The sequence below is a fragment of the Elaeis guineensis genome, chromosome 1, assembly GCF_000442705.2.
Source record: "Elaeis guineensis isolate ETL-2024a chromosome 1, EG11, whole genome shotgun sequence".
NCBI lineage: Eukaryota > Viridiplantae > Streptophyta > Magnoliopsida > Arecales > Arecaceae > Elaeis > Elaeis guineensis.
Genome location: NC_025993.2, coordinates 142,138,648 through 142,163,605, shown reverse-complemented (window position 1 = coordinate 142,163,605; position 24,958 = coordinate 142,138,648). Strand labels below are relative to the sequence as shown.

General features: G+C 37.1%; 1 protein-coding gene and 1 pseudogene across 1 annotated transcript in view; both read right to left on the bottom strand.

Annotated features, from left to right (window-relative positions):
• Positions 1 to 16,533: 16,533 nt before the first annotated feature.
• On the bottom strand, positions 16,534 to 19,233 carry LOC105060404 (UPF0481 protein At3g47200-like; annotated as a pseudogene).
• A 381-nt stretch (positions 19,234 to 19,614) lies between these two features.
• Positions 19,615 to 24,958, bottom strand: part of LOC140856599 (acetyl-coenzyme A synthetase, chloroplastic/glyoxysomal-like) — a 25,918-nt gene continuing 20,574 nt past the window's right edge. The window contains exon 6 of the mRNA XM_073254447.1: positions 19,615 to 20,085. Within this exon, the coding sequence (XP_073110548.1) occupies positions 19,900 to 20,085 (186 nt within the window). The 3' untranslated portion in view covers positions 19,615 to 19,899. The remainder of the gene's footprint in view (positions 20,086 to 24,958) is intronic.

Genomic DNA, 24,958 nt, shown 5'->3' with positions numbered 1-24,958 from the left:
AGAACCATACCAAAAGGCAAAATTCTTCTAATTTTGACTATGGTCTCCTACATCTAATGTATAATGAGCGTGGCAAGATCTAGTGGATACTCACGTACAATATTGTACATGATTTACAAATCCTTCTCAATCACATAGTCAAATTTTCCACCTCTTGGTATAAAGATTTTGCACACGAAGCTATGGAGAAGATGCACTTCCAAGGATAGTTGATTAGCAAATGGACCTTTTATATTTTCAATATCAATGCTTCCCAGTAGATGGACCAGAGCATTTCTTCTTGAAAAAGGTGGTTGGAAGACTCATTGGCAAAAGGCAACCTAAGCAGATGATGAATAAGACCAGCGGAGACCCTCAGCTCTTTTTCTTCAACTCTAGAGATTTGGGCATCATATTTCATTGAAGTGCTCTCATAAAACTTAAGCACTAACATCAGATAAAAGCTTCATTTAATGAACAGAAGTAATCCCAGCTAAGTCTTTGGATCTTTCTATAAAATGAGAACTCCTCACGCTCAAAGAAGCTGAAATCAATTCTTCTTCCCATGGCAATGGTTTGGTTTAAGAGATGTACCTTCAAAGAAGGCTTAGAGAAAGAAGGGGTCACTGTTGGCTAATTTTGAGTCGAGCTCCTGAGTAGCCTATCAGAGGAAGCAGATGCCGGCATAACCATCGACTTTCTGAAAAACCTTCGGTGCTTCATTCGTTGTGCAATTCTCTTAACCGGAGCCATTAGCAAGAACAAACCTACCATAAATTAGAAAAGATGACAAAGGAAGATATTATTTGGTGGGGCAAGGGTTTTGGAATGAGACAGTTGAAGAATGAAAATGAAACAATGAAGAATGAAAACTTAAGGCATCCATTAAAAGGCTAGGTCCTAACATCTGAGTCGACTCAGATTTTGAGTGAGTCGGCTCAGACATGAGACGACTAAGTTTATGGGTTAGTCGGCTCAGCCTGGCATAGGAGATGTTTTAAGATTTTTGACTTTCTATGAAATGATGCATTCAATCATGCCAAATATAATTCATAACAAAATCAATTCACTTCTTATTTAAACTCATAAAACAACAAGTGCAAATTGAACAAATCATTCATAGAAATGAATTAAAAACATCAAGAATTTGCAAGTAAGACAATTTTTAACTAGATGGATCATAAATTTCCAATTCTTTCCCAATTGAACAAAACTTTTCTTTACTCAGAAGTTTTATAAAGATGTCTGCAATTTGATTATCTATAGATACAAATTCAAATATAACATTATTATTTCAAACATGATCTTTAATAAGATGATGTCTAATTTCTATATATTTAGATCTTGAATGCTGAATTAGATTCTTGATTAGATTAATGGTACTTATATTATTATATTTAATATAAATTTTATGATAAGTCATATCATTATCTTTTAATTATTGTTTGATCCACAAGAGTTGAACACAATAAATTTTAATTGTAATGTACTTAGCTTCAGCTGTAGAAATTTTACTATCAAGAACTTTCATCGCTCAGTAGCTTATAAAAAATATCCAAGGATATCTATTCTCCATTAAGCAAAAGACCAAGGAGTGCTGATCAATGTGAGTGGGGTAGCCAATTGATACTAAATGTTAGCATGTCACTACCACTAGCCACTCCTTTTCATAAAATATGTTGCATCCTTCTAAATTCTCGACCAGTGGTATCCTTGTTATAGAACCTTATAAACTAAAGTCCTAACTCCCAAATAATTCCCATAGGTTCCTTCATCGACCTCCCAAAGTGCATGCTTTGGTTTAGAAAGTTAGAAGCATCGAAGAATGGATAGAGAAAATATTGTAGAGCTTCTCTTCAGGTAGAACATAGCAGGCAATTTGGTTTTCGATTCTCAGATCCTCTTTTTTGTCCTCGAGGAGCTTCCTTTCTTGAAGATAGTCAACCAGTGGATCAATCTAACCTTCTAAACATTTTTCGACCTAGGTATCTATAAAGTCTCAAATATTTCAAAAAATAAGGAGATGTCCTTTGCGTTCTAGAGGTATTTTGCCATCTCTGGTGCTTTAGCTTGAAATTCTCAGACTTATCTAACAACCAGCTGAAAATCACTAAGACCTTTGAGGCCCTAGACTCCAAATTCCCAGGTGAGCAAAAGACCAATGAAAAGAGCTTCATATTCAATCTCATTATTTGATGCTTTGAAGATGAAGCATAAGGCATGCTCTGTTACAACTCTTTTAGGGCTAGTAAGGATCAATCCGGATTCATTTTTGCTTAGATTAGAGGACCCATCAACATAAAACATTCAAAAGTCCACTGGTTTGTTCTCCATTTGCTCTATGATGACCTCAGCTTCCTTAATGATGGTGTAGTCAACAAGAAAATCAGTCTACTTTGATGGATGATTGAGGATGGTAGTAGATGTTGAACTCCTTGAGCTCAACAGGCCATTTTTGTTATCTCCCTGATATATCAAGATGCTACAGTACTTGCCTCAAATGTTAGTCTATCAGCATGAAGATAGAATGATCCTAGAAGTAGGGTCAAAGTCTTCTAGCTAAGATGATGAGGGCATAAGCTATCTTTTCTTCTGTCAGACATGGTGCATTAGATATATATTCAGCCTATGGTTAATAACATCCGAGCTACTAACAAGCATGGCCGAAGCTAACCATGCAAAGACATTGGTGTTCGCCCATAGGAAGCACCAAAGGTGAGTTCTGAAGGCTTCATCCAATTGAGATCCAACCTATACGATCCTGCACTGATCTAATTCATAAAAGAGGACTAGGAGAAGTTCCTCGGGCAATTTGTCTTTGTTCATTTCGGGCATCGAAGCTTTTGATTGGCAGCATCTCCAACTATTTTTTTTTCCTTTGAGGGTTGCGACATTGTATTGTCAAGTGAGTACTTTGTTGCCTCAAACTTCTTCTATGCTATTTATAGTTGGGAATTTCATTAGCAGATGGTAAGTGAAAATAATAGCATGTAGGATGTTTTGGTCAGGCTATCCCAATATTGAATTATAGATCAAGGGGAGCTTAATGACCAAGAAATCAATCTTAACAATGGTCTATCTCAATGCTTGTTCAATGGTGATAGGAAGAGATATGATACCTTTTACAAAGATCAGATCTCTTGAAAATCCAACCAAAAATGAGTTGATCTTTCAAAATCAATCCTTTAGTAGGTTTATTTTGCAAAAAGCATAATAAAACAAGATGTCTGCTAAGTTTTCATTATCAATTAAAATTTATTTTATATTATAGTTTATAACGGTGAAGGAAACTATGACAGCATCATTATAGAAAGTTTGGATGCCCTCAGCATCAACATCTAAGAAAGAGATGACCTTGTCTGACGTTTGCCTCTTCTGTACCAAGCTTCTTTTTTGGGTTGCCTGAGTATAGGTCCGCCCAAGATAGTGTTGATGACTCCCATAATTGGTCAGTCATTAAGTAGCAGCTCAAGTGTATTGGGGACCTACCTTGGGGCATGGAGATCTGCACACCAGCAGCAAATACATCCAAAAAGGGGTAGCAAGGCTTAGAGATGCTAGAAATTAGGATCGGCCAAGAAAACCCTAGGCACTAGGGTTTTTTCTTCTTCCTTGGGATTGACGGCTAGGGTTTTGTGAGAGAGATGCTAGGGCATGAGAGAGAAAAGAGAGATAAGGAGAAAGGCTCTTTTTCATTCCTCTTATCATTTGAGTTAATTACATGTATATATATATACCTATATAAATAGATCAAATCCTAGCCCAAAAATTTTCATGGCTAATCCAATATGATTGTACTCAATCCAAACCTATGTACCCCATGACTCAACATACTCTCACCCTTTTGGATCCAAACTTAGTCCAAACATAGATTAGCCCACTCAAGATCCAAATCTACTGGGCCTCAAGACCCTCAAGGCCCCAATCTCTAGGCCTCAAGATCGTAGAGAGCCGAACCTCCATCCTAGGACCAAATCGATCCAAGCCCTAGGATCCAAACTGATCCTAGACTCATGGAGCCAACACTATAGCTCCTTACCTAACCTCCTAAGGCTTGGAAGCACCATACCTGAGTCTACAATCACATCTTGGTGCTCCAAAGTCTTGACAAACTTCGTGCGGTCCATCTGCACTAACCTGCTATCGTCGTGCATCATGACAGCATCCTGTGCAAACCCCATCACCAATGCGAAACCTTTTAATCTTGGAGCTCTCTTGGATGCATCTGAGACATCCACCTACCTTTAGACTAAAGGTCCTTCCTTGAAGGAAAGCTAGGATAGTTTATGCATAATTTTTAAAAATTTTTCTTGCAACAAAAGCAAACTAGATTAAACTATTTAATCTACCATACACTAGATCTAATCTAAAACTGCCTAAGTTAGGATCTTATGACTTAAACATGCATGTGTAATTTGAAAATAATATCTAAAATAATATATTTAATCTAAAATATGATAGAGATCGGATCAATATACCTAACTGTGAATCAAAATACCCCGCAGTTAAAAATTGAAGACAGCAGGTTCTTCTAGCTGCACATACGTACAACCTCTATGAGTATCCATATGAAGTCTGATTAGATCGACCTCCTAGGAGTGCTAGCTTCTTGAAGGCTGATCTAAGGAGGAAGAAAGAGTTGATGGAAGAAGAAAAGGGAGAACTCTTTCTCTCTTATTTTTCTCTCACCCAAAATCCTAAACCCTTCTAGTTTCTCACACCAAGGAAAAACCACCGCCCCCTTCAAATATCACGCCTCCTAAGATACCGCCCTCTATTTTGTTACACACCTCTCTTTGGAGATCTCACGGTGATTTCTCCTTAGGTTTGTCACACAAAATAGAGGAGCTTTAATAGGTGGCGGCTAAGATAAAAATGGAAATTAGTTTTGAGTTTGAATTCAACTTGTATTTGAATTTAAACTCTAATCTAATTCCTTTATCAAAGGGGCGACTAAAGGCAATGTGGTGTGATGATTTCTCATGCCAAACCCTCACCCACATCTGATGTCTTACGGTGAAAAGCCTCTACAATTGTCGCACAAAAGGAGAGGCACCAATGGAGGGCAGCATGGATTTTGGATGAGGTCAAAACTCATCCTATTAAGAAATCAAATTCAAATCTGTTTTGAACATTTCTTAATCACTAGATTATATCCCATATAGGGTGTTGAGAAAAAGGGGCAACAAACATCTCTTGGCGTGGGAAATCTTCACGCCAAAACCTTTTAGGCGTGATGAGAGTTGGCATCATAAAGTAAGGTGGCACAAAGGGAGAAATCCAATTCTTTTGGACTCTTGGTAGTTTCCAACTTTGGTCTTAAACCAAATCCAATTTGGTTAGACCTTAATAAAAGAATGATCTTAATCTAATTAGATACTAAACCATCTCAATTAAATCTTAATTAAATCAAAAATTAATTAAATCTAAGTTTTGATCAAATCAGGAACCAATCTCCTTTGGCAATTAGGTTATTTAATAACCTAATTGGGTCGAACCTAATTGAATCCAATTCAATTAGACTTGATCCAAATCATATTGCTCAATCAAATGAAGCTAATTAATAATCTAATTATTAATTAATCTTCCTATAATTTACTAACTCTTAACAAATTATTAATTGTAACTTTTGCATAAAGTTAATCATCAATCATATTGATGAATATACCCTTCAACCATTCATAATCATCGATTAGCCATTAAATCAGACTGAAACTTCTATTATGTATGATCCCATAGATTCAAACACTAAATCGATAGCATAAAAATTAATTTCTATACTAATTGAAGTGAGCATTTAGCAATGATACCCGACGTCTGGATAGTGTCGAATAGTTGTAATGCAACATTTAAGAACCTAAGATATGATTACCGTATAATTTATTTCTTTGACCCTAATGCTTAGGATGACCTAGGGCTAAACTATCAATTTTGGATGAGTCATCTACATTATATTTCAATCTTTTTCAAATCTTGTGACAGATCACATGGAATATCTTAGATCAAGATTTTACTGGATTGAGATATAGTGATGCATTAATTTCTATAATTCGGAGGAGTCAATTTTATCTTGACTCATACACAGACTTCATAAGTACTTGATTGTACTCTTAAAAATCTTTCATCACTATATTAGAAATACAGGTAGTCGGCACCAAAATATAGTGAGTTGCTTGCAAGTCACCATGGTGATCTCAAGTTTGAGGGACAATTATACCCATATTCTTCGTGAGCTACTCTTGACAGTAAAGCACTTCGCAGGTAAGTCACTGTTCGGTGATAATATACTCCTACATCTCATCTGTATGTCATACCAGTATCTCTATACTTTTTAGTTAAAAGAACAACCAACCCATATGGCACACAACGATCTACACTTGATAAATATTATTGTCCTAATAATAATGTATTATTTGGTTGTGAACGAGTTTAAGAACTATACGATAAATCTTTCTTTATCGATATAAAGTAGTTCTAAGGACTTTATCATAATATAAAAATTTAATTAAGAAAGATATATAATTTATGATGAAAAAATCAAATAATTTTTACTAATTTATAATTCATATACATATACATAGAAGGAGCACAATCATCTACAACTTAGATGATTGGCTTTAGGACATATTTTTTAATAATTTTTACTTGGACTAAAGTCAATTAGAATAGTATCAAATATCCATCTTCCACTTGTGTTCGTCAATCTCCTTGATTTTAAGGGTTTTAGTAAATGGATCAGTCAAGTTTTCTTGTTCATTGATCTTCTGAAGCTCGACATCATCTTGATCAACGATCTCTCGAATAAGGTAATAGCGATACAAAATGTGCTTGATATGCTGATGGGACTTTGGTTCTTTCGCCTGAGCTATGGCTCCAGTGTTGTCATAATACAGCAGAACAGAGCCATCAATGGAGGGTACCACTCTAAGCTCGCTGATGAACTTTCATAATCAAATAGCTTTCTTGACAGCATCGGATGCCATAATGTACTCCACCTCATAAATTAAATCGGCTACAGTATACTGCTTAAAATTTTTTTGATAGATTGCTCTACCATTCAAAATAAATATGTATCCCAATATACTTTTGCTATCATCTCGATCTGACTAAAAATAAAAATTAGTGTATCCCATAAGTTTTAAGTCAGATGCTTCATACATGAGCCATTGGTCTTTAGTATTTTTCAAATACTTAAGGATAGTTTTTATAGCCATCCAATGGTTCTCACCTTGATCAGATTAGTACTTACTCACTACCCCTAATGAGTAAGCAACATCCGATCTTATATATGTCATGATGTACATTATAGATCTCACTGTCGAATCATATAAAGTTTTACTCCTATGCTATCTCTCTTGAGCAGTTATCAGATAATTCTTTTTAGAGAGAGTAATCCATGACCCATCGAAAGATAGTCTTTCTTGAAATTCTTCATACTGAATGGTTTCAGCATGATGTCTATGTACGTGGATTGGGATAATTCAAGCAACCTTTTAGATCTATCTCTATAAATCTTCAACCCTAGGATGTAGGATATTTCTTCCAAATCTTTCATAAAGAATTGAGTAATAGCCATACTTTTATTCCTTGTAATGTAAGGATGTCATTTTCGATTAAGAGAATATCATCCACATACAACACAAGAAATACAACTACAGAATCATTAGTCCATTTATAGATACATGATTTTTTTTCATTCTTAATGAAGCCATATATTCTGATCGTCTAATCAAAATACATGTTCTAACTCCGAGATGCCTGCTTCAATCCATAAATAGATCTCTAAAGCTTATATACCTTAGATTCATCTATGGATGTAAATTCTTTAGGTTATATCATATGTTCATATATGAGATGTATGAATGCATGCTTAGATCTGAAAATTAGTTTCGAGATCTTAATTTAATGTTTCATGCAAGTAATTTAGATATGAAATTAAACTTTATGCATGAGAAATTGGACATGGATAAATCAAATTAGGTCAAGTAATTAGATTACACTTGGGTTAATGATTTGAATATAATAGAACTTAATCGATTAGAACAGTTGATCAAACCAAGTCAAGACTTGATTGGGATTAGGTCAAGAGGGCTCTAGATCAAATCAATAGTTATAGTTGGTCGAGTTGATTGACATCCATATGTTAAATCGATTGCTCTAAATGATCTATTAGCTCAGTGGCTCGAGCCTGAATCACTTAAGCTAACCTATTTAAAATCAATTGATCAATTGATGTCTAAGATAAGTGCCTGATGGTGGTTACTTAATTAGAAACCTTAATTCATCAATGGAGAGCCTCTTACTGATCTTCACTTATTTGATCAATTTGGTAGATTGGATCTTGAATAAGGTTGCTTGCTAGTTTGGTTTAGCCCATGTCAATTAAACTAGTCATAGTGATGACTAATTAAATAAGATCTAAATCAAATTCTCCTCACACAATATTAAGTCTTGCGGTCTTCCATCATTGTAGATGTGCGGACGTACTACTGGTGTTGATTGTTCTTGACTAATTACAGTAGTTTAGTTGTATCGAAAATATGCAACCACTCTATAGCATTAGATGCTCGAGGGTCGAGATGCGATTGGACCTAATATGTATCAGATGAGAAACCTAATGATGGATTTGCACCCACTTATGTATGGTGGATCTGACTTAACTAAGGAGTATAGCCAATATCTATCAGGTGAGCCTACATGACTTAAAGACTGAATCGCTGCATCATGCTTGGAGAAGCATTGGATAAGAGTTGTCCACTCATCGATGTAACGTGTTACCAATATCCGTTAGGTGAGATGCATGTACATAGGTGGGACTGTAGTACCCACTAAGAATCCTTGTCGTGTTAGAATTTTTGTTTCTCCATATGAAGAGTGTAAGAGATCCAAAAAAATAGTGGGAGCCTATTTATTTCTAAAAATTTCTAGAACAAATGTAAGTTTAAGTACAAATGTCTAACTAGAATCTCTTCTTTTCGTAGTTTAACCATGTTAGCTCCAAACCCGTTAGCCTGTATCTTAGAGTTCAACCATTTAACTGACGTTAACTTCAAAGACTGGCTTAAAAATCTCAAGATAGTCTTGATCTCAGAGAAAATAAGATATGTACCCGATCAGGACCCTCCTGCCTTACCAAGCCATCCTAGTACTGAATAGAGGGCAGCACAGGAGAAATGGATGGATGATGACAATCAGATCAAGTGCTATATGCTAGCTTCGATATCAAATGAGTTACAGAGCCAGTATGAGTACATACCTACTGTCAGGGCTGTGATCATTCACCAATAAGAGTTGTATGGTAAGCAGAACCGAACCACATATTTTAAAGTATCAAAGAGACTCTTCAAATCTAAAACATACGAGGGGCAGTCGGTCCACGATCATTGTCTGATAATGATCAAGTATCTAGAGGAGCTTGAGAAGCTCGATCTTATGATGCAAAAGGAATTGTAAATGGATCTGATCCTATAATCTTTTACTGGTTCATTTGGTCAATTTATAGTAAATTACTATATGAATAAGATGGATTGCACCCTATCTAAACTTGTCAATATGTTGGTAACTACAGAGGCAACCTTGAAGAGTTCAAAGGGCTCTGTTCTTATTGTAGAGCAGATTTTTTTCTCTAAAAAAAAGTCTTCTGAAAAGAAGAAGAATGAGCCTGTGAAGAAGCAAAAGAAGGAAAACAAGCCGAAGAAAGATATTTCAAAGAAGGCTATGGATAAAGAAAAATATTTTCACTATCAAAATGATGGCCACTGGAAGGAAAATTGTCCACTATACCTAAAGAGCTTGAAGACCAAAAAGGATATGCTCGTTATTGAATCTAACTTAACAATTTTTTTTTATCTAGTTGGATATTAGACTTTAGTTCAAGTACTCATATATGTACTTCTATATAAGATCTAGTAGACAGTAGAGAGTTGAGACATGGTGAGATAATCCTTCAGATTAACAATGAAGCAAAAGTTACTACTGAAGCTATTAGAACCTATCCTCTTCGACTACCATTAGATTTTAGATTAATTTTAAAAAATTATTACTTTATACCTATAGCTAGCTAAAACTTGATTTCGTATCTGTACTAGCACAGAAAGACTATGTATTTAATTTTAATAAAGATTATTATTCAATTTATTTGCAAAATAGATTGATTGCACATAGTCCTCTTATTGACAGCCTTTATCACCTACACGTCGATGTATGTGTAAATATAAATGAGCAGTTAGTGAATGCCATAGAAAATAAATGACCTAGAGATGATGTTAACCATAAGTACTTGTGGCACCTTAAACTTGGCCATATAAGAGAGAATAGGATAAACAAACTAGAAAAAAATAGTATCTTAGGCTCATTGAATTTTGAGTCATATCTAGTTTATAAATAGTACCTTTAAAAAAAAATGATCAAATTATCTATTATAGGATATGGAGAAAGGGCCATTAAGTTACTTGTCCTGGTACATACTGATGTATGTGGCCTATTTGATGTGCAGATCAGAGGTGGTTACCATTACTCCATTATCTTTATTGATAATTTTTCACGATATGAGTATGTGTTTCTTATGAGACATAAGTCTAAAATTTTTGAAAAATTTAAAAAATTCAGAAGGAAAGTAAAAAAGTAAATAGAAAAATCTCTTAAGATTCTTCAATCAAATCGAGGAGAAGAATACCTTAGTAGAAAATTTCTGAGTTATCTCAAGAAAAATGATATTATCTCACAATGGACCCCTCCTAGTACACCTCAACTCAACAGGATATCTAAAAGGAGAAATAGGATCCTATTAAATATGATCCGATCCATGATAAGATTCACTGACTTATCCTTGTATCTTTGAGGTCATGCCCTATTAATCGTAGTTTATATACTAAATAGGGTTCCCTCTAAATCTATTCCTACCACACCATATGAAATATGGTATGGTAAGAAACTGAGTCTTAGTCATTTCAAGATTTAGAGATGTCTAGTCTATATCAAAAAATAAATGGCTCATAAGTTAGAGGCTAAGTCTATAAAAGCTCATTTTATAGGATATCCTAAAGAGCCTTTAGGATACTACTATTTTTTTGAAAATCACAATGTGATTGTGAGTTGACACGCCATGTTTCTAAAAAAATAGTTTATCCAGGATAGTGACAATGGAAGATTGATTAAGCTCGAAGAGAAAGTCTTTGAAGAGTAACGAGCTGTAGAACATATCGAACCCACTAACATTAAGCCAATAAAAGTAGTTGCTCCTCCTCCACCTCGTAGATCTAGTAAGGTCTCCCAACCTTCTGAAAGGTACTTGGCTATGCTTTCATAGGATGTAGAGAAAATATTTCTTGTAGAAAATAAAGATCATGGAGATAATCTTAAAACCTATGATGAGACAATATCAGACATCGACTCTGAGAAATGGTTGAGTGCTATGAAGTCAGAAATTGACTCAATACATTCTAACCAAGTATAGATCTTAGTGGATCCACCAGAGGATATAGTATCCATTAGATGTAAATGAATCTACAAAAGAAAAATAGGTGTAGATGGTAAGGTAAAGACCTATAAAGCTAGGCTACTAGCAAAAGGTTATAGCCAGTGCGAAGGTGTTGATTATCAGAATACTTTTTTATCTGTGGCCATGCTTAAATCCATCCATATACTGTTTGTCATTGTAGCTTACTATGATTATGAAATATGACAGATGGATATGAAAATAGCATTCCTAAATAAATATCATGAGGATAATATCTATATGGAACAGCCTAAGCATTTCACATCCAGTAATGAAGATCACAAAGTCTGCTAGCTGTAAAGATCTATAAATAGATTAAAACAAGCTTCTCAGAGTTAGAATACTCATTTTAATGATACGATCAAATCGTTTAATTTCATCAAGAATAAGGAGGAACCTTGTGTGTACAAGAAGGTCAGTGAGAGCATTGTCACATTCATCATACTGTATGTGGATGATATCCTTCTTATTGAAAATGATATTTTCATGCTGATGTCGGTCAAAAGATAGTTGGAAATGATAATCCCATGCCGACCTCGGTCAAAAGATGGTTGTCCAAAAAATTCTCTATGAAAGATCTAGATGAAAAATCCTATATTCTAGGAATTAAGGTCTATAGAGATAGACCTAAAAGGATGCTTGGTCTATCACAAAAAATATATACAGAGGAAGTATTGAAAATGTTCAGTATGGAGAACTCTAAAAGAGGATTATTATCCCTTAGGCATGGCATCACTTTCTCTAAGAAGATGTGTCCAACTATATCTGAGGAGATTGAGCGTATGAGCAGGATTTCCTATACTTTGGCTATAAAGAGCTTCATGTATGTCATATTATGTACTTGATCTGATATTATCCTTGCTGTGAGTCTTATAAGCAGGTATCAGTCGAATTCAGATGAAGAGCATTGGATATTTGTGAAGAACATCCTTAAGTATTTGAGAAGAACTAAGGATCTATTCTTAATCTTTGGTAGAGGATTGGAGTTACGAGTTAAAGGATACACTGATTCAGACTTTATGTCTGATCTTGATGATAGAAAGTCTACATCAAGGTGTATATTCATATGCAATGGTGGTACTACTAGTTGGAAGAGTTTTAAGCAGTCCATCATAGCGGACTCGATGATGGATGCTGCATATGTCCCTACCTCAAATACTGTAAAAGAAGCCTTATGGTATAAAAAATTTATTATGGAACTTAGCATAATGACATCAGATGTCATCGCTCTATACTGTAATAACAATGATGTTATAGCACTCGCTAAGGAGCTCAGATCTCATCAGAAGTCCAAACACATCGAGCAGCGATATCATATCATATGCAAATACCTCAAGAAGAAGTATGTTGAGGTGCGAAGAGCAGACTCTACGAACAATGTGGCAAACCCACTAACGATGCAATTGAGCCAACAGAAGACTGAAGTCTACCTTGAGAAGATGAAATTTAGGTTAGTGGCTAATTGGCTTTAGGATAAATGAAAGATTGTTAGATGTATGTTCTAGAAAACTAATATTACTGACATATTGTAATAGTTCTAGAACATATTTTTATACTGAAATATTTTTGATAATCAATAAAGGATATTTTTCTTTTCATTCTTATCTAATGTATCCAATAATTATCCTAAAAATTAATGACTTAAAGATACATATTCTCAAGTGTTGAGAATTAAAAATATGTATAATTAATTTTTAAATTACTCTCGATCGATAGATCATCGTGGAGATGATGAATGATTCAGTTAGATAGGTACACAGATTGCTTCTTTCGAGATAGATGAGTTTCTAATCTATAGTGTGGGGATACTGAGTGAGAATGCAGGTGGTTATTAGAGAATATCCATACTGAACATGATCAAACGAGAGATCACATGGATGTTTACTCACTCATTAGTGATCTTCTTTATGCTATAGTAGTGTGAGTGGCTCCTTGACCTGTAGTGCCTCAACTGCTCATAATGAGATTTCTATAGTTTGACTATACATAAATATAATTTCTAGCCATATAGATTTTTGTAGTAAAGATTGGCTGCAGTAGATTCACTGTAAGAATAGGATGCGTACTTAGATTGGATCTGTCGATCTTAATAAATAAGGAGTAGTCCTAAAGAATTTGAGAGATTGAGTTCTTAAGTTCGTGGCCACAGCAAGATAACAAATGGAAAGAAGTTTTTATAAGTATCACGATTTGGACTTGAGCTAATCGATTTTTTCATATGACAGATGAAGAGATTTGATGTGGTTTCATAACCTCCATCCTATCAAAACTCATGATAAAAGAATTAAATCATACGTTAACTATATCTAGAGGTTCTATTTATTCTATTCTACTGGATTGTCACTACATACTGCTAGACGTCATTAGTGGATGGTGAGAACTCACTAGGATCATACTAAATCGACGATCCTTGATGGATTAGAGTTAAAAGTGCTTTAATCCATTGAAAGGAGTTTTGATGATAATATGATGAAGATCATGGTATATCTCACTACCAAACAGAATAAAATCTATGAGATCACACACAAATGAAGTTTGATTAGATCAAAGAGTTTGATTGATCAAACGATTTGATCATGATTAAATTATCAATGAGATTGATGATTTGGATCTATTTGTAAAAGTTACAAGCATTGGATCAGCTAATTGTTACCTAGGAGGATCTAATTTGCAAATGTTGCAAGTTAATTTGATGAGATCAAGTTGGAAACCTAATTAATTAAATCTAATTTAATTGATTTGGGCTTGACCTAATTGAGTCTAATTGAGTTTTTGATTTCAAGATGGAATCCTAATTGGATTAGGATTGAATCTAGATTAGGTTGGGCTCGAACTAGTTTCGAATTGGATTCGAATTGAACCAAAATTGAACCCAAACCACAAAGCCCCAATGGACTTAGACTCTCTCCCTTCCTCTATGCCATAATGGGAGCATCAATTCAGATTGGTGTCCACTCCATGTGTGACAAAAAGGTGAGGTAGAGAGGAGGCACAAATTCAAATTGGCACCCCCTTCTTGATGAGCTTCATCCCTTGTTGACTAGCTTTATCTTCTCTCTAATTAGGATAGGATTAGATTTGTTTTGAACTTAAACTGTTATTAGATAAGAGTCCAAGATCATCCAAACTCTATCCTAACCACTTGGCCACCAATTATAAAAGAACATGGGTCTTGGGCATGATGAATAGACAGAGATCATTCCTAGATCTAAGTGCTGCCGCCACATCTCCTTGCTTTCACCCTAATCCACATGCCCCACCTCCTCCTAGTCAGCCACCCTAAAGAATGAAAGAGAGAGATCAGTGAGAGAGAGAGAGAGAGAGAGAAAGAGAGAAAGGAGTTCTCCTGTTGTCTTCTGGATCCTTCGATTCTGTGCGAAAGGTGTTCGCATGTTGATCTGTGAGTCTTCTTCTACAATAGTTAAAGAAGGAGATCAGATCTGAACTTGAAGGAGCGAGATCTATAAGAGAGCTAATACCTTGATGATCTCGGGCGCTTCGATCTGCTTTAGCCCCGTGTGTATATCTATAGAAGTCAGACATGTGTACGGCTTCGACAGAACCTACAGGCATCCTCAGATCCGATTCAAAGGAGTCTAGTGCTTCAGATAGGTGATCTGATCATTGATTTATTTTTAGTTTTATTCCTTTTAAAATCGGATGCATACTCTCATCTTGTTATTCATGATATGAACTAGATCTGTAGGTGATTAGATTAGATTTTTATATGCTAGATTAAAAGTTATTTTGATCTATACTTCCGCTATCATTTTTAAAAGTATTTTGAAATTTCTATATGCACTTCACCTAACAAAACCCAACAGTTCCAATTTCTACAGTCAAGATCAGTCGTCGTATGGGTTTGTGGGTCCAGCATTATTGTGCACCTATAAGAGCACAAGGGCATCGATGGGGGGTGTTCTAGTTGATCTTGAGGAGGAAGGATAATGTGGAGGAGCAAGCGAGGAAACCACCAGTGGTGAAGCTATCGAGATCAAGGTGGTGGGGGTGGCAGCATGCGTGGATTCTTGTTGCAAAGGAGGGAGATTTAGCCCAACAAGACTCAGTCTGGGTCTGGGCCTATGCTCTGGCCTGGATTTTTCAAATATTTTCAAGCCTAATTAAGCCCAAAAAATAAATTTAGACCGAGCTCAGATAGGGTTATGGCTTGACCCAGCCCGGCCCATTTCCACCTCTACCTTCCTCTAGCACCAATCTATTACAGCTAAGAGCCTGTCTGACTAGGTTGTCAAGTTGGCTAGGATGCAGAAGAGCTTGATGGGGTGCTGCATAGACCATGGGATAAAGATCTCAATGCACCTTAGGCAATGTATGATGATGGCCGGGACTTGGATGCAATCACAACTAAGCCGATCGCACCCAATCAGAAGTTAAGGGAAGGAAATCATGGCCGAACCTTCAGTCCAACATCGGGCCTAGTCCTACAACACTATAGATAGAGAAACCCTTTTGCCACAGAGTGTCCGATGGAAAATCCTCTAATGCCTAAATCGGATGACCCTTAGGAACATAGGGGAAGTTCTACATAAATGGGAGAAAGGTGAGAAACTGAGAGCACATAGAGTTTAGGACTGAGAGCACATAGAGCTTAGAATATAGATTTGAAATTCAGAATCTGGATTTCCTTAGTACTCAGAAACTTAAAACTTACCTAAAGAGTTTCTTAGAGTAATTTATATCTTCAAGGACCGATGCCCATCGTGATGGAATCTTGGGTCATGTGAATCCTCCATTTTGGATAGCCATTCGCACATCTGGAAGACATTGCCCCGATGATCCCATATATCTCATGATTATAAAAACCGTTTGCTATCATGGACCAACTGTAGCTAGGTTTGGGGAGATTCAGGCATGTCGCCATGCCCCTGGATTAGTCATAGGTTGAGATCCAATTGACCAAGATAAAGGCTTCTTAGCAAACTCATGTCGAACTCTGGTTGGTTGGTTTTGCCAACTGACTATAGTTAGTTCTGAGGTGTATCAATATGTATAGGTGCATATGACTGGAATCAAAGATTGTAGTGTTGTATCTTCACTAGGATGAATTGATGAACAAGAAAAAAATAAATACAGTCACAATCAATGAACAAATAAAGAGATCGAGAGGTCTCCCAAACGATTGCAAATATAACCAAATGTAGAAAAATAAAATCCCTCATGTCGGCCCACAAAAGTTTAGCCCGTCAACAAAGACTACACACCAAACCCACCAACAGAATCCGAACAAAGAAGCAATCACTCAATGGAGAGAATGAAATGGAGGTGGCGCGAGCTTGGGTGGCGAAGGAGGGGAGCCACCACTCTCACTCTTTGTAGTAAGATAAGATGCTGTAAAGTGTCTGTGCCACAGTGAGCAGGAGGAGAAAGATGGCAGCCGCTAGGGAGACGACGGCCCATGGGCTTCTAAAGTAGGTGTGGATGAGATTGGCCCGCCACATGTTCCACCTCTTTCGGCAATACTTATTCACCATGCGGTGCACATCGTCCAGGCTGCTCTCTGGGTCCAGCACCACGTCCTTGGACAGACTGTTGAACAGCTTGGCCACGGCCTTGTCGCTCCCGAGGGCGTTCTGGATGATCCCCTTGGAGTGCAGCAAGCTGACATCCTTGGCAGAGTCGATGATGTTGTCCATGAAGAAGACGTAGGAGGTGACCTCGTTGCCGGCGCCGACGTGGAGGCGCTCAAAGGCCATAAGGTTGAGGAACATGAACTCGGTGGTGTCATCGACGATGATGACGGGGAGGCTGAGGACGCCGTGGCTGAACATGATGTCATGGAGGCTTCTCGTCTTGCTCCTCCTGAACCGGATTCCAGCCTCGTACAGCTCCACCGCCGACCGGACGATGTCGCTGGAACCAAGCTCCGACCGGGTGGCGGAGCGGCGGGGTAGGGCCATAAAGCAAGCTCCTGCGGAAGAGGTCGAGGGGGTGGAGGCCCAAGCCTAGGCCCGCCAGTGGGGGCCGGGCGACGGGAGCGCAGAATTTGAGAACCAGCTTGTTGATCTGATCGTCGTTCTATTTGCGGAATGTAGCCGCAGCGGCACCGCCAAAAAGGAGAACGGGCAACGCACATACAACAATCGATTAGCAATTGAGTTCATCTGAGTCTATCCCGAGCAAATAAAGATTTGTAAAAACGCACCACCTTTGATCATAACTGTCAAGTTTCATCTTAATTATATGGACTCCTATCTAAATCCTTATTTGCTGATCAGAACTATATTTGAATTGTCTGATGAAAAAGACACGAGAATGACACGGTAACTGGGATCGAAGGAAGCTGAATAACCTAGCCAATGACTGGTTTATCTGTCCGGGTCTAATATTTAGGTGATCATGGAGAAGAAAAAATTAACATGGAGAGAACCACAACCATTAGCCCAAAAATGGAATCTAATGGTAGTGTTCTCGCTAGCGAAACTGGAATCGTCACGTACAGAATAACATTGGAAGCGGTGCCTTTTGTAATTTTGGTCACTACTGTTGTTTAGCTGAAATTGTTTTTGTCACGCGTCGGCTATGAATCTTTATGGTTATGGAAGAACAAGTATCAAATTTTTATGATTTAGGATATCGGGCCTCTTTTATGCATGAAGAGAACAAAACCTACTAGATATCAAGCGAGCATGCTAACAAGTACAAACATATGCACAGAATTATATACGTGTGAGAGAGAGAGAGAGAGAGAGAGAGGCAGTTCGGGGATTATTACCCTTGATCTGCCGGTTTCAACAGCAACCAGCTTCTCCAGAACCAGCAAAGGTAACTGGTTCTCGATCATCAGCATGTCCCTCCTTACGTAAGGCACAGTGTAGAGCACCCCATGACTGCTAAAGATGGGATCGTTGAAGGCATAGTCATTGGAGTGCCCGGTGGACACACGCATGATTTCAAGCATGAAACATCCATCAACAATCATAAGCTGCAAGAATTTCTGTCTCTCTCTCCTCCAGTCCTCGTCGAGGTTCTGATAGGCATCCAGCAGTTGCTCCACCACCTCCTCCATTTCAGTCACGAAGTCATCCAAGGGCTTCACCGACCTCTTGAGGAAGTGGAGGAGGGCTCTGTGCTTGTGCTCTTCCATGGGCATCACCTGAGCTTCGCCATGGTGGAAGGGCCCAAATGACACCACCTGAGGCTTGTAGGCTTTGCTGTTGAGATCCTTGATGCACGCAGGCACCCTGTAGATGGATTGCTTCCTCCAGATCTCCAGCTCGGCCGAAGGATTCACGTTCTTGACCTGCCTACCGAAGTCGGCCACCCAGCTTTTCTCTCCTGAGGCCATGGCTGGAAATGGAAACTAGATCTACGATGACGAGGTTAGACCCTTCGTGTACACCTATTTCGGCAATTTGATTTCTTCCCTTTTTATATGCCATTGAAACGGTAGAAAGATGGAAAGGAGATGAGCAATCCGGGCTTTCATTCGGTGTTTCTTTTGCTTTGCAGCCACGTGACATGACGGAATTGGCCAGGCTTTACCAAAGGTCTCATATGGGCTGAATTGGAGCCTGCTGGATCCGAAGGTGTGGGGAGGAGTATGGAACAGGAGAGGAATTCCCAGAGAAAACGAAAGTACGTAGGGCCTACATGTCCTTGGTGAATCAAAAGAAGCCTTTCATTCCAAGTCACTGAAAATATGCTCTACAGCCCCGACCTCCTTTCATTCTTTGACCCCTTTTAATGTGCACCTTCTTTACTTCCTTTTATTCTTTGACCCCTTCTAATGTGCACCTTCTTTATTTCCTTTCATTCTTTTTTTTGGTGGGAAAAAGAAAAAAAAAAAAAAAGGAAATAAAGAAGGTGCAACTTTTATTCTTTGATCCCTTCTAATATGCAACTTCTGTAATCTTCAAATGATGTTGGAGCAAAATGATTGCCCACTCCTCTAAGCTAACTGAAAAGCAAATCGACAGTCCAAGATTATCATCAACACCGGCATTATAAAGCCTACATAGCATCATCTTGGCATAAAAACTCTGTTCTTGATCAGTCATGGTGACAAAATCTTGGAAAGAGAGAAAGGGTAGGCAAACAAATATAAAGGAACTATTGAATACAAATCCCAACGAAGCACAAAAGAATTCACATACAGAAAAAGGATAACATGCCCCTGATATGCGAAACACTTTTATTGATTTTTTTTTTTTTCGGAACTTTGGAGACAAAGTACCCCCAACAGTTCTAGATAAGTCTGTGATAAACCAAAATTCTGTCATAGACCAAAATTAAAGTAGCATATCAATGCCAAACCTGAAGCCATTGACCAAAGGTGAGGCAATGATGTGACATGCTAATTATACAGGTGAAATGCGGAGCAATGGTACGAAGCAGGTGAAGTTTGCCACCATTATTTGACATTTTGTATTTCCCCAACTGAAGTGCAGCCACACATCAATCAGCTAGCAATCGCTGAGTGAAATCAGCTGGTCCACCACACTTGGGTCAGCAAGGGTACTCGTATCACCAAGCTCATCCAGCTGCCTGGAAGCAATTTTCCTGAGAATCCTTCTCATGATCTTTCCGCTCCTTGTTTTTGGGAGTCCAGGTGCCCAGTGGATTTTGTCAGGAGCAGCAAATGCACCAATCTGATGCAAAAAATTTTAGTGTCACACATTTACAAATAAATTTGCTCATTTGTGCATCAAATATCTTTATTCAGGCCATATGAATTTGCTATGCTGGAAGTTGAAATACTTGATATGTAAAAATTATAAAAATGAGGTCTAAAGGAAAAACAACATGGTTCTTCAACTTTTAATCATGATGCTAGATACTACTAGACAATTGAATCTACCATCTCGATGCTGTAGAAATACAGAATGAGGGCAGGAATTCATTTTGGGGCCATAAATTTTTATTTTAATAATTTTGCAGGCATAAGTACCAAAATCATAATCAATTATCCTACTCTTGGTTGGGATATCTCCCTCCCTTTCCATGGAGAGAAGAAAAGAAAAGGGGAAAAAAACTATTCTCTCCGTTAGGCTTGGCACCATTAATTATTCTTAGCAATTCCTTCATTAGTGGCCACTTCATCTATTAAGAAATAATTATTCAATTCTCTTACAACTTTCGTGGACTGTAGAGAAAAATCCCATCAATATCCTTCATGAAACCAGTTATATTGCCAAAAAAAATCCTTTAACATTCTGTCGCCATGCTGATTCTACAAGAGGATGAAATCTTCTACCAAAATGCCACACATTGAACAGAAAGGATACAAATACTTTTGGGCAGGGAATCTTTTCAGGGGCAAAGATATTAAATTCAATACTTCTATTGGCACCAGCTAAGTACCAAAACCATAACCAATAAACCTGCCTTTTCCATTAGGGGTACTCTATTAATTGTTCTTAGCAATTCCTTTATCAAAAGCCATATCATCTATTGAGGAGAAAACCAAATCCATGTCACAGCTTTCATCTAGGTCTTCCCATCCACATTCGCAACTTTACATAAAAATCACATCTTCCTTACTGAGGCTTTCTATGCAGCCATCATCTAAACATTGTTTGAAACTTCTACTTCGGACGTCAACTTACTCCAACATTAGGTCTTGCTAGATCTAAATTATTCCAGAAAGGGAGAAATTAGTAAGGTCTCTAGCAACCAGAGGTTGTAAGGCCCGGTCAATCTGGACCAACCTAATATGGTCTGAACCAGGCACCCAGCCCAATTGTGGGCCAAGCATATGCTTTGCACGTGCTGGATATTGAAATCAAGGTTTTAAATCCCATAGATCAAAGGTGTCTCAGTTTCTCTATGGATGCCCCATTGTCCCGTCTCGTCCTGACAACAGTTCTGATTATGTATCCTGGTAGATGTCCTACATCTTTCTCCCCTTCTTTTCTTTGTCTTTTTTTTATTCCTTTTTTGTTCTTTCCATCTTTTCTTTCTTTTCTCTAGCTTCCTTTCCTTTTTCTTTCTTCTTCTTCTTCTTCCTTCCTTTCTTCTTTCCATTTTTCTTTTTCCCTGTCATTTTTTCCTTTTCTTCTTCCTTTCTTCCTTTCCTTCTTTCCTCTTTTTTTTCTTCTCTCCCCATGTGGATGGGTTTCGGAGTCCCGAATCCATCCCAATCCCATTTTCTTGCAGGAATGGGATAGGACAGTCGGGATGCCTCCTATCCCATCGAGACATAAAACCTTGGTTGAAATACACTTCCAAAAAAAAATATGCTCCTTTGTCTTCAACTTCGGATGGGAATCGGACTTCTACCACCTCAAACTCAATAGCTAGGAAGCCTTAACCGCCTGTCTATATAAGGGCTTGCCCTCTCCCTCAAAACCCCTTGTGGAGATAATCGTCGATCAGCCAACCTTTCATCACTTTTCTCCTCGAGATTGCCAACGGCCTAGGTCTATTATGCTCACTGGAGATTGTAGCCAAGCCCTTGCCAGACCTTAATATAAGGCCCTAACTCTTTCCTCTTTTTGTTCTTGCACAAGCCCCATTTGCCAGCCAAAGATTTTGCTGGAATCGATCAAGAAAATCATCTTTGTTCCCTATTCTATCTCTTATTTTTTTTATTTTTATAGACATCGTGGTCATTGCCACGTGCTGTCAGAGCCTTGAGTTGGTACCTCGAGATAGGATGCCAAATCTCCTACCAACGGCAAGTGGGTCGAAATCCTGCTCTGGCCGAACCCTTATTACTTTGATTTTTCTTTATTTTCTAGCTTCTTGCTAGCCATCTATCATCGGCCACCACCATGCGTCATTAGCTGTGACCCCTATGCCACCACCAGCCACCCTTGTTGTCTTCTTCATCTATGGAGAGAGAAAATTCTTTTTTCTCTCTTTCTCTCGCTTCTTTCACTCCCTTATTTGCCTCTCTATATTATTTTTCTTTACTATCTCTCTAGGTTTTGCTAGACCCCAGCAAAAGTTTCCTCCTCAATAATCTTGATCGACCTTGGTAAAGAGGTCCTAGCCCTTGGGCATCGAGCAGGATGTTAGACCCCACCTTGGCTCTTGCTAGATATCTCTAGAATCTGATCACCATCATCCTATATTGCATCACCTAAAACCTAGCAGATCTTGACCGGGTGAGTTCACCCTGTTTGGATAGACCTGGAAGATCGGGCACCACTACCTGATCGGCCATATTGTTCCTCCACTCTGGTTCCAGCAACAAGACACTTACCTTGCAGTACCCCAAATTGGATAGTTTTGCTTAATTTTAACCCATTTTTGATCCGCTTAGGTTTCCTATTATGTATTTAAGTTTTGAGGTTGTTGATTATGGATAGTTTTGATTAGGTTTTACCAGCTTGCCTAATTGAACTTTGAGGTTAAGATGGAAAGAGGTAGGTAATCTTTACACTCTTTACGAGTTTCCAAACCTGTAAGCCAGCCTGACACTCCTTATTAGTTTTCAAATTACCACATGTTTTCCATGCTTATAATTGGTGTGAAAATATTAGGGCTGAAATCGGATTGGATACCAGCATATCCATATCCATAATTGTCTTGTCTGACGAACACAAATACGGATATGGATATTATTTGGATGCAAAAACTGATATCCATATTTTTTTAAATGGATACTAATATGATTCAGATATTGAAAGTATGAATATAATTATATATATAAGTTGGATAATTAAACTTTATGATTACAATCAAAGATATTATTAAATATATAATAAATCAAGTTAATAGCATGTTTATATGATTGTATACTTTTCTTAAAAATTAATAAGTGTTATGTAAAATTATATAAGATTATAGATAAATTCAGTTATTTGAATACGGATCGGATAGTTATCTATCCATATCCATCTCTTTTTTTCTTTGACGAATATGGATATGGATACGGATATTAGTCAGATCCTCAAATTTTTATCCATATCCAAATTAATTCAGATACGAAAATGGATCCGAACAGATATTATCCATACCACTTTCACCCTTAAAAAACATGAAAATGATATTTAACATTGATGATATCATGTTTTTCTTAAAACTAAGTATCAAGCACATGATGTTGTAAAAATCATATATTGTCATGAAAAGAATGGTTTCATGAATCGTTTGTTTAAGAACTATGGACTCTATATTTATGAAATTTGCATTTTTATTATGAAAAGAATGATTGCATGATTGTTTTACTATTAATGATTTTTTTATAAAATAAGAATCCTATTTATGTAAGTATATTTTAAGAAAATATGTTTTAAGAACATGTGATTCAAGAAAATATGATTTACGAAATATAGCTAAAGATTCTCAGATAGCTATGTACTGATTATGGCTATGAATTAAGGCGCTAACAATGGGTATAAAGTTGGCAAACAAACTATGGCCCTATTAACAAGTATAAAGTTGGCATACGATCTACAAATCATGACTATGGCCTTGTCACTAATATAAAGTGAGTGACTAGCCTGAGAGTATTATTTTGAACTATGGCATGGCTAAATACAAATGATTTATGAATTTATTTATTGTACATACTTAGAACCATATTTATAAAATCTTCATGATTTATGCAGACATGGCTTGACCATACTATACTATGAAATATTTTATTTTGCATTTAATGTTATTTTATCTAAAAGATGTATTGATTCATTTACAAACTTATGCTTGATCCAATAAGATAGTTAAGATTTATAGACTGTGCTATGTAAATCACTCTCCTTTCTATCTTTTCAAATGAGTAACGTCATTAGGAGCAAGGATTGATCCAGACTTAGAGGGTTTGTCCTCGTAAGTACAGAGATTTTAGTAGCAGGATTTTAGTTTATTTATTGAATATAGACTTCTAGATGATGATTTTATAAATTTTTTGAGGTTATGGATTTTTTGGCATTTAAATTTGGATTCAGATGCGATGTACCAACAGTTATTTATTGATTTAATGGATGATAGATTTTGGATCGTTGGTATATTGGAGATGGATTACTATTATTGGTTTTACGCTATTGTGGGCGGTGCACCATGGTAGTATGGTCATGTTATGTCTCAAATTTGGGGCATGATAGAGGGAGTCGACAAGTCTTTAGATCCAAGCTGTCATTTTTAGTCAGTGGTTAACAATTGTTATTAGTAAAGACTATCTTCTAAGAAGACAAAATTTGAAGAGGATAAATTTATAAATCCTTTTTTATATCCTCAATGACATGAGGGGTTTGTGCCCCAAATAAAGAAATAAAGAAAAAGGAAATGAGGGTGGGAGAAAGAAAGTTTATAAGCTATGTTTTCATTTAGTATGGAATTCAGACACTTGTGAGTCAGTAAGACCGTTTTATGGAACTGTTTGGTAGATACAACTTTAAATGCACACAATGCCAAACACAGATGCTTGAGCTTTAAATAAATTCCTAAACTTACTCCAAGCTTTTCCTCTTCATGCAAATAAATAAAAAAAGTGCACTCCTAAAATTATCATAATTCAGAAAATTCATCCCACTTGCTAAAAACGGTTCTGTTCATTAATCCTTTCATAAGTCCTAG